This window comes from Chrysochloris asiatica, unplaced genomic scaffold (assembly GCF_000296735.1).
Source record: "Chrysochloris asiatica unplaced genomic scaffold, ChrAsi1.0 scaffold00441, whole genome shotgun sequence".
NCBI classification, from domain to species: Eukaryota; Metazoa; Chordata; class Mammalia; order Afrosoricida; family Chrysochloridae; genus Chrysochloris; species Chrysochloris asiatica.
Window position 1 is genome coordinate 289,986 of NW_006408959.1, and position 11,137 is coordinate 301,122.

The window sequence follows — 11,137 nt, forward strand, 5'->3', positions numbered from 1 at the left end:
ATTCATATAAGGCAAATGAAATTACCATGTCTTGGTTCAAGTACACAATTGTCTTCACAGTGTCATTTGTTGTTTTTGTTTTTATCACTGTAGGTTTTTAAAGAGATGTTTTGCAGCAGATATTTTCAATGAAAGACATGGTTGGATATCTTGACTGCTGCTTCCAGGGGTGTTGATTTTGAATCCCAGTAAAATGAAATCTTTGACAACTATTGGTTTGCTTGTGATAATTTTTGTGAGTAATATGAATGCTATTTTTCTTAATTTTTGTTTTCTTTTGGATCACCTTTCTTTAGAATAGTCAGTCTGCTGGCCAGTTTATCTTCCAAATTTCTTGACATAAATGAATGAATACCTGGAGTGATGCATTAATTTGTTAAAAAAAAAAAAAGAAAAAAAACTTCAACTGATATTCCAATAATTCCTGAATTTTTGTCTTTTGTCACTGCCTTTAATGTTTTTCATAACAACCATGAGTTCTTGATAGTATACTACACGTAGAAATTGCTGAATATTGACAGGTTCTTTTTGGTCTAATGACAATGTATTCTGTGTATTCTTTCCATCTTATTTTAATACTTCCTGAGTTGTCCAATATTTTTCCATTTAATTCTTGAATATTTAATGCATTTGATGTATCTCTTGATATTTGATGTAATTCTTCAGTTACTTTACCTTGAAAAATTCTGAATGTGTCCTTGCATTTGGTTTTCTAACTGCGAGTCTTTGTAAATTCCATTGTAATATTTTATTTTGTCTTCTCAAGCTGCCCTTTGAAATCTTCTGTTCAGCTCTTTACCTCATCATTTCTTTCTTTCACTTTATTCTATTTTCAAGATCAAGTTTCAGAGTTTCTTTGACATTTAATTTGTTCGTTCTTTCTTCTTTCTTTAACAACTTTTTGTTTTCTTCATGTAGGGTGTGTTTCATGTCATCCTACAGCTCTTTGAGTTCTCAGTCCTTAACATTCAATGCATCAAATATGTTCTTGAGATGGTTTCTAAATTCTGGTGGCATATACTCACAATCATATTTAGTCTCTCATGAGCTTGGTCTAATTTTCATCAGCTTCAGTTTGAATTTGAATATGTTCTGCAGGCTTGTTCTGACTGATAATTTTTGAGCTTCTCTATCATCCTTTCCCCATAGATTTGATTTCATCTGCTGAGGTACACATGGATTTTGTTATGTGCCATTGAATTGGTTCTGACTCAGAGTAACCCAAAGGGAAGTCTTGCCATCCTTGCTTCTAATCACCATTCTGACTGTACTTCTTCCAACACAAATTTGTTTGTTCTTCTGGTGGTCCATGGTACTTTCTATATTCTCCAACATCATAAAGCAAATACAGCAATTCTTCTATGATTTTCTTATATTCATTGCCCAATTTTCACGTGAATATATTGTTGTCAAGCACTGTTGAGTCAGTTCTGACTCATAGTGAACCTGTATATGGTTTTCAAGGAGGAATTGGTGAGTTTCAAGCACCAGCCTTGTGGTTGAAACTGGCTTTGAGGTCAAATATGAGGTTATTGAAAACACCATGGCTTGGGTTAAGTTCTCTTTGGTCCTCAGACTGACGTCTTTTTTCTTAAACACTTTGCAGAGATTGTGTGCAGCTGATTTGCCTACTACAATATTTTGTTTGACTTTGTGTGGCTGAGGTCTTGTTGTTGTTGTTAAGTGCCGTCGAGTCAGTTCCGACCCATAGCGACCCTGTACAGGGTTTCCGAGGGTGTAAATCCTTACGGGAGTAAAAAGCCTCATCTTTCTCCCGCGGAGCGGCTGGTAGTTTCGAACTGCTGACCTTAAGGTTCGCAGCCCGATTCGTAACCACTACGCTACCAGAGCTCCTTGGCTGAGGTCTTAGACAGCTTCAATATTTTTTTTTCCCCCATTTATCATGGTGTTATATACTGATTATGTGGTGAAGAATTTTGTTTTCTGTACATTGAGGTGCAATCCATAACCACATGTGTAGTCACTCTTTGTGTTAATGAAAAAGCTTTGCATTGAATGTGTTGTTGGAACACAACATTCTATCATGTGATCTCTGGCATAGTTTCTAACAACCAGACAATGTTTCCTGTTTCATGGCTAGTAATTATTAATATATATTGATTACATTCTTTGTCAATTTCACACTGCAGATATTTGTAAAAATATTTAGTTTCCTCATCTTTGATATTAATGGCTTGTATATAAACTTAAATAATCATATTAACTACTCTTTTCTGGTGTATTGGTATTATGCAATCACTTACAGAGTTGTATTTCAGGGTGCTGTTTTTGTTAAGTGCCATCAATTCATTCTCACTCATAGCAACCCTATATAGAATTTCCAAGGAATAGCTGGTGAGTTTGAATCACTGACCTTATGGTTCAAATCCACCTTGAGGTCAAGTGCTTATCCTTAAGGATAAGCCACACCAGACCTCCTATTTTAATATCTATTCCCTGGTAGATACTAAAATCATCTGTTGCTTCTTACTAGTTTCATTCTGAAAGATTCACTGAGACCTCTCCTTCATGAGTGACCCTGGTGATATGTGAAGTACTGTGACACAGCTTCCAGCAGAACAGCAAAATGCAAGATTCTATACTACTCCCAACTGACAGATGCCTGCCATATATATATGTATATATATCCTTATCAGTGGGAGCTGACTTAAAGCACTTAACAACAACAATGGATTCCAGATGTGGCTCTTTGGGTTAATGTGCCAGACTGCAAAGCTGTTTGAACTGCCAAGTTGGTGGTTCAAGCTCATGAGCTGCTCCTCTGAAACCCTATACAGGGTCGCTATGGGTTGGAACCGACTCGTCAGCACTTAACAACAACAATATATATTATTAATATATAAATCGTAAAACTATTCCAGAAAGGCAGTCCATATACATATATATATATATATTTTTTTAAGTTAATTAATCTGATTGTTTTCTTTCTAAATATATTTGACACTGTGCCTGTGACTGATAATTATGTGGTATGGAAACAAAATATCTAAAAACTGTTTTTTTGTTCTTTTAGTCATCTCACACTTTATTACAATTTTTAATGTGGTAATCTCTATCAAAATTAAACTTTTATGTTTGGTCTAGACTGTGTAAGTCTCCTTTGCAATAAATTGCATCAGTGGAAATTATTTGTGAGCCATGTCAACAAATCCTAGAAGGTTAAAGAAACGAACTTTATTTTCTTCCAAGTATGAAGACTAAATAACACAGGATTCTAATCAGGGAGGTATGTACTAGAATATCTACATTTCAAAAATCAGGTGAATTGAATATTTACATAATATTTTCATCCATTATACTGCAGATTATTATTTTCTTCAAAGGATATATTTTGTTCAGTTTTACTGATATGTTCTATCCTATGATCTATTATATTACCACAGTTGATGAAAATAAAGCAAATCTAGCTTTTCATTTCCTAAAATGATAATATTTTTAGAATTCCAACAGTGGTTATAAATTATCTGAATTTTAAAAAATGCAAATAACAACTTTCTCTGAAAATTTCTTTTATAAACTGGTCAATTTTATTATCAGTATATATAATGATCCTCTAAGACCCACTACCACAGAGTTGACTGCAACTTATTGCTACTCTATAAGTAGACATACTCCCTCGAGTTTCTGAGACTGTACATTTTATGAGAGCCTACAACTTCATCTTTCTCCCGCAATAGGTATTATATCCATTGCCATTGAGTCAATTCCATCTCATAGTGACCCTGTGGAGGGTGTCTGAAGCTATAAATACGTATGGGAACACAAAACCTCCTCTATCTTCCTCAGAGTAGGACTGGTGGATTTGAACTGTTGACCTTACAGATAGAAGCCGAGTGAATAGCCCACTATGCCACCAGGGCTCCCTTAGTATATATAATAGTAACACAAAAATAGTAACACAAATATTGCAACTGAAAATCCAGTGGTAACTCTGTATTGTTCTTTAGACCTTAACAACTGAGAACACATTTAAACCCAGCATTTAATTTAATATATATTGTTATTTTATTTAATTTATTGTTTTTGTTGTTGTTAAGTGCAGTCCAGTCAGTTATGACAAATAGTGGCCCTGCATAAGTTTTCTGAGAAGTGGCTAGTGAATTTGAACTGTGATTCAAAGTGACCTTTCAGACCAGTGCATTATCCCTCAGCACCACACCAGAATTCCATTATCTAATTTATATCAGACAAACTTAAATCCAATTGATTATATTAAGTGGTATATTGACCACATTTGAAATATACAAAGGTTCAGCTATTGAGAATTAGAATGATATGCCAAGATAGGAAATCTTAACTCGGAAGTAATGTCTTTGAATTACCACCATGGATTTGAAGTATAGTATGTTTTCAGAAATGTATACATTAAAATTAAGATATTTAAATGATTGAAACTCTTTCTTTTAACTTTCCATAGGCAGTGTCATTCCAGTAGAAACCATGGAGATGAGAAATGCTACCTCAGATTTTATTCTCCTAGGACTCTTTAAGCACACAAGATCCCATCTCTTCCTCTTTGTTTTGGTACTGACTATATCCATTGCTTCCCTGATTGGCAATACTTTCTTGATTCTACTGATTTACAGGGACCACCGGCTCCACACACCTATGTACATTCTCCTGAGCCAACTCTCCCTCATGGACGTGATGCTGGTTTTAACCATTGTGCCCAAAATGGCATCTGGTTTTCTAGCAGGCAAGAGGTCCATTTCTCTTACAGGTTGTGGATTACAAATCTTTGTTTCAATAACCCTCGATGGTGGAGAGAGTTTCCTACTTACAGCCATGTCCTATGACCGTTATGTGGCTGTGTGTCATCCACTACGATACCCTACCCTCATGAACTGGCAACGGTGCTTGCAAATGACTATGGGATCTTGGTTCATGGGAGCAGCTGATGGGCTCATGCAGGCAGTTGCCATCCTGAGTTTCCCTTTCTGCAGTGTACGTGAGATCAATCATTTCTTCTGTGAGGCCCCCATTGTGGTTCGCTTAGCTTGTACTGACACTTCAGTCTTCGAAAATGCCATGTACATCTGCTGTGTGTTAATGCTCTTGGTACCTTTCTCCCTCATTCTGACCTCGTATAGTCTTATCCTAGCTGCAGTTCTCCACATGCGTTCTATAGAAGCTCGCAAGAAAGCCTTTGCCACATGCTCGTCACACTTAACTGTGGTGGGACTCTTTTATGGGGCTGCCATTTTTATCTATATGAGACCCAAATCCTACAGATCAGCTAACCATGATAAGGTTATGTCTGCTTTCTATACTATATTCACTCCTGTGTTGAACCCCCTCATCTATAGTCTTAGAAACAATGAGGTAAAAGAAGCCTTGAAAAGGTGGCTTGGAAAATTTGCTAATTAAAACTACAATAAACTTACCTTACTACTTATGGTTATCCAGGGTCAAAATTGTGAATATTTCTAAAATATTATATTTTACACATTATGTAATCATTATATTCTATTTATAAAAATGATGAAATGTTTGAGCTCAATTACTTAGATGTAATAACCATAGACTTTTGAATATATATATTTTAAATCCATGATGCTCAGAATCTTATTATAACATTTCTCACAGAAGAGAAACTTTCTTGCATATGACAACAGAAAACATAAGCAAGAAAAAACAAAGCAAAAAAATGGGACTTCACAAAACAACCAAAAAAACACTTATGTGCACCAAAGGACTTTGTCAAATAAGTATAGATAGATATGGCAGATTGGAAAAAATTGTGAGGAAATATATGTTGAGTATATGTTTGATATCCAATACATAGGCAGTATTCCTAAAACTAAACAAAAAGCAAGACAACCTAATTTTTAAATGGGCAAAGGACTGGAACAGGCATTTTACCTAAGAAAAAAATACATATTACCAGTAAGCATATAAAATGATAGCTACCCTTTATCAGGTTTCTGAAGAGCACCTGGTTGGTTTGAACCACCAACCTTGTGATAACAGTCCAGTACTTATCCTACAACCCACACAAGTACTCCATTAGAAGTCATTGCTATTGTTGTTGCTGTTAGGTGTTGTTGGGTTGCTTCTGACTCTTAGCGACATTGTGTACAACAGAACTGTTATGCACAAGGTCACTATAAGTCACAAAACAAATAAAGAAGACTGTACAAGAATTAATGCATTTGAATTATGGTGTTGGAGAAGAATATTAAAAGTACCATGGACTGCCAGAGAACAAATAAATCTGTGTTGGAAGAAATATAGCCATAATGTGTCTTAAAAGCCACAATGACCAGACTTTGTCTCTCCAACATATTACTTCTGACATATTACCAAGATGGAATAGTCCCTGGAGAAAGACACCATACTGGGCAAAATGGAGGATCAGCAAAAGAGATATTGAATGACATGGTGGCAGCAGCAATGGACTTAAGCGTAACAATGATTGTGAGATTAGCACAGCAACTGGCAGTGTTTCGTTCTTTTGTGCAAAAGATCTATCAGTCAGAACTGATTTGATAGCACCTAACAATAACAACTAGCCGCTCCTCTGGAGAAAGATGGGGCTTTCTGCCCCTGTAAAGATTTACAGCCTCAGAAACCCTGTACAGGGTCGCTATGGGTTGGAACCGACTCGATGGCACTCAACAACAATAACAACATGCTGACACATTTGTTAGCCATTTTCAGAAATAATGAGTTTATTCCTGCTTATTCAGGAGGTAGCTCATAAATGCATGTGTAATAGCATATTATGTTGTTTATAAGTGCTGTCAAGTCAATCCCAACTCACAGTGATCCTGAATAGGGTTTCTGATGAGCAGCTGGTGGGACTGAACTATTGACCTTACAGATCAAAGTCCAGGGCTGATTCTGCATCACCACACCAGGAGTCCCAATAATATTATACAATCCTGGAAAAAAAAAAATCTTTATAATATCATCTAATGTAATATACAAACCTCATACAAATTCCCTCACTTTTCCTGAAAGTGAATTTTATGGATATAACACCTTGCTTTCTGTCAATTTGTTACATATTTCAGCACTTCTTTCCTCAAATTGATTTCTAGATTGACAATGCAAATAACTCCTCCCATGGCATTCTCCATCCTAATAAGCTTCAGCAAAATATCAACCTATTTGTTCCCCTTCATTTCCAATTGGCAAACCATTTCAACTATACCTTCAAAATCTGTACTTTAACCCACAGATTATCCTTTGCAATTGTTTTCTGAATTTTTCTTGAATCATCTATTATATAAATCCAAAAATATTCTAATCTCATTAAGGTACCTTCAATGAAAAGTCCAATTAAAACAGTTTCCTCTTATGTGACATATATTCAAGGCAGAAATGTCAGCTCAGAAGGTTATGGTGAATTTTTTTTTTTCTTTAGGGGGAGTAGCATCTCCAGAGGAGTAATCTTAATACATTTCTTAGGGTACAGAACAATCATGGTTGATTATTATTAGGAAAAAATCTTAAGAAAACTGACAACTGCATTGGCGAGAAAAAGGCCAGAAAAGTTGCACTCAGCATTTTTGTTTTCCATCAAGAAAATGCAGCTAGTCATACTTTGAAATTAGCAAGGTTTATCCTACAAAAATATCACTGGGAAACCTTACCCCATTAACTCTACAGCCCTCATTATTGCACCTTCAGAATACTTTTGTTGGTAAAATTAAAATGACAGTTAAAATGATCACAATTTGATCCCATTGAGGATGCCCAAACTTCACTTTTGACATGATGCAAATTGGAGAAGGAAGAATGCTTAGATTAAGGGTTATTGAGATGGGCACATCACATTCAGAAGTGGAGGACATGTTGTAAAACAACAGTTTCACATTTTGATATTTTTGTATAGTAACAGTTTGTATGATTTATAGAAATGCTCTTTGGCTTACTCTCGCATCTGCTCTTATTATCTTTGTTCTATAATAGTTAAAATATCACATTTCAATATTATTTTCATAATCATATTTTATCCCATTCTTTTGCCAAATAGCTTATTTGAGGTTTATTAAACTCTTTCATGGAGTTCTGGTGTGACACTATAGGATAGGCACTGTACTGTTAACAACAAATTTGAAGGTTCAAACCCAATAGCTGCTCCTTGGAAACCCTATACATGGTTGTTATAAGTCAAAACTGACTCAATGGCACTTGATAAAAACAACAACAAACCCTTTTGTAACTTTTGAGATAAGTAATACTCAGCTGAATTTTCTTCCTCCAGAAGTTACCATCCCGTTTTCAGTATGTGTTGACATCTGGTAATTGTTTTTGTTAGATTCTGTCAATTTAGTTCTGACTAATAGTGACTAAATGCACAACACAATAAAACAGTGGCCAGTCCTATCATCTTCATTATCTCAAAAATTATGGATGCCATTTTTGAGACCATTGTTTTTGCCAGTGTTTCTGCATCTCATTAAGGATCTTCCTCTTTATGTTGACATTCTGCTTCATCAAGCATGCTGTTCTCCTACTCCAGGAACTAGTCCCTCATGAGAACATGCTCAAAGTACACGAGGCAAAGTTTTGTAATGCTGCCTTCTAAAAAGCATACTGTATGTAGTTCTTCCAAGAAAGATTTATTGGTTCTTCTTGCAATCCATGGCAATTTCAATATTTTGGCAAAGGCCTGTATAACTGATTGAATCTGTAGAAATCGTCCTCACCACACCTCACCAGAGGATTCCTTATGACACATGCGTCTCATTAAGTGTGTTAAAATCCAAATTGCCTCACACAATTTTTAAAAATTTCATTCAAAATGCCTTCAATTACTTAAGAAACATGTTTTCAATAAAAACTTGAAAGGGTAAATGTTTAAACATTGTATATAAAACAGAACAATTTAAATACAAATAGACTTCAAAGGCCTTAAAGTAGAAAAAAATGAGATAGTGAAACAAAAATTTATATGAAAGACAAACTAGACATTCTTTATAAACTATGTTTTATCCATTGCATAAGTATGCAAATGCATTGCTTATTAATTTTATTAACCAATCTATGAATATATTAGATTATCTAGGATTTGTGTCAGTTATTGCATTAGGCAACAGTTTTGTTCTGTTTACTTTCTTCTGTAATTAATTTCTAACATCTGTTTGACAATTCTTTTTACTCCATCCTGTGATAAAGCAATGTATTAAGGTGAGTCAAAATTATCTGCACTCAGGTTAAGATATTTATATTAAAATGTTATACATTTATATTAAAATCATTTATATAAAAATGTCAGTCCATGCCAATGGCTGATGAAAACACTGAACATTCCAATGGAATGATTCTGTTGAATAGATGAGTGACAGTGGATTATGTGGTGAAGTATTTACAGCCATGGCTCTGCCTATGAAGCAATCCACAACAGATTTGGGTTTAGAAAAATTTTGCCAGATGGATACTGAAACAACTCACGGAGCAGCATTTGGACATCAGCAAACAAAATTTCGACCAATACTCAAGGAAGGTAAAACTTTCTTAAAATAAATTGTTACTGGTTAAGAAAAATGGATTCATCATTATGAGCCTGAGAATAAATGGCAGAGTATGCAATGGAATTATCCTCAATCTCCTAACAAGAGAAAGTTCAAAAGTCAACCATCAGCTGGGATATTGATGCTTATAGTTTTCTGGAGTTCTCAAGGGCCAGTTTTGGAACACTATCAGGAAAAAAGGCTCAATAATCAACAGTGCTTATTACAATGAGATGCTTACTGAAAAGATGATGCATAAACATCAGATTAAACACAGAGGACTGAGATCCAAGTGCACTGTGTTCTTGCATGGCAATGCATGTTCCCACACCTTTGTTTACACTGCTGACACTCTACCAAAACATCTTTTGAGATGTTAAATCATGGTCCCTCTGATCCTGATCTTGCTTCATTGGACTTTCACCTGTTGTTGTTGTTGTTAAGTGTAGTCCTGTCCTTTTAGACCCATAGCAACCCTATATAGGGTTTCCGAGTAGCAGCTTGTTAGCTTGAACCATCTTGCAGTTCAAATTGACCTTGCAGCCCAGTGCATCAACTCACAGCACTATACTATGTCCCCAGAAAGCAGCACTTTGAGGACAAAGATTTACCTCTGACGTAGAAGTGAAGACAGTGGTATATTTATGGCTTGCAGCTCAGCCTAAAACACTTTTTAATAAGGGAATATAAAAGCTTGTTGATAGGGGGACAAAGTGTATTGTAAAGCAAAGAGATTATGTCCAAAATGATCTATTGTTATTTGCTAAAAGTTGATTACTATAAATTCTACAGCCAGAGTGTGGATAAATTTGACTCACACTCATATGATTAAGAGAACAGCATCCATTCAAATAAGAAAGAGAATTATAGAGCATAGTATGAAGAAATTAAAAACGAGTAAGCACAGAGTCAATCAGCATATTTTTAAATTTTCCAGAGTATATAACTGTTATTTACAATACTGTAGCAGAGCTGTGGCACTTAGAGTAATAAAAGGGCCATATCAACGTTAAAAAAAAGTAATTTCGTTTTCAATTAGGTCTCAATAAGAGGAAACTGAACAATCTTGTTCATAGGATCAAGAGCACGATGAGGTTTACATATGCACAAATCCATAAATCAAAAGTCACACACAACACACTTATAAGAAGTTGAATCTATTAAGGAGCTAAACAACAACCAAGAAAATCCAAGTAAACATGTTGTACATGTTTCCTTTAGTAGACTAATAGACTATTGAATCAGAAGTGGATGCTTATGCATAATTTAATTTGATAATAAAAGTCTGTTTTTCTTCGTTTAATGTATAACTTGGGACTCCTGGCATTGCTCTGTAGGATAGCCATTGAACTGTCAACCAAAGGTCATCAGTTTAAACCCACCAGCTGGTTTTAGAAACTCTATACAAGGTCACTATGAGTCAGAACTGACTCGATGGCCCTTAACAACAGCAAAAATTTGTAACTCATAAGAACAGACTATTATTTATCATTTAATCTTAAGTTATTTTTGGTCTATTTATTGCCCATTTGATTTTTAAAATGGGAATTTCCCTAAAAATGATGATGGCCGTATCTGATAAAACTTGATTTTGTGCATGTTATTTATGAGTGGTAGCTTCAAGGCTTTTGTCAATAATATCTTTGCATATATAT

The 11,137-nt window shown here is 35.1% G+C and overlaps 1 protein-coding gene across 1 annotated transcript; it reads left to right on the plus strand.

Moving 5' to 3' along the window:
- Positions 1-4,461: 4,461 nt before the first annotated feature.
- On the plus strand, positions 4,462-5,388 carry LOC102817112 (olfactory receptor 2T33-like). The gene has a single exon (XM_006877079.1). It carries the CDS (start codon positions 4,462-4,464, stop codon positions 5,386-5,388), a length of 927 nt encoding a protein of 308 aa, XP_006877141.1.
- The last annotated feature ends 5,749 nt before the right edge of the window (positions 5,389-11,137 follow it).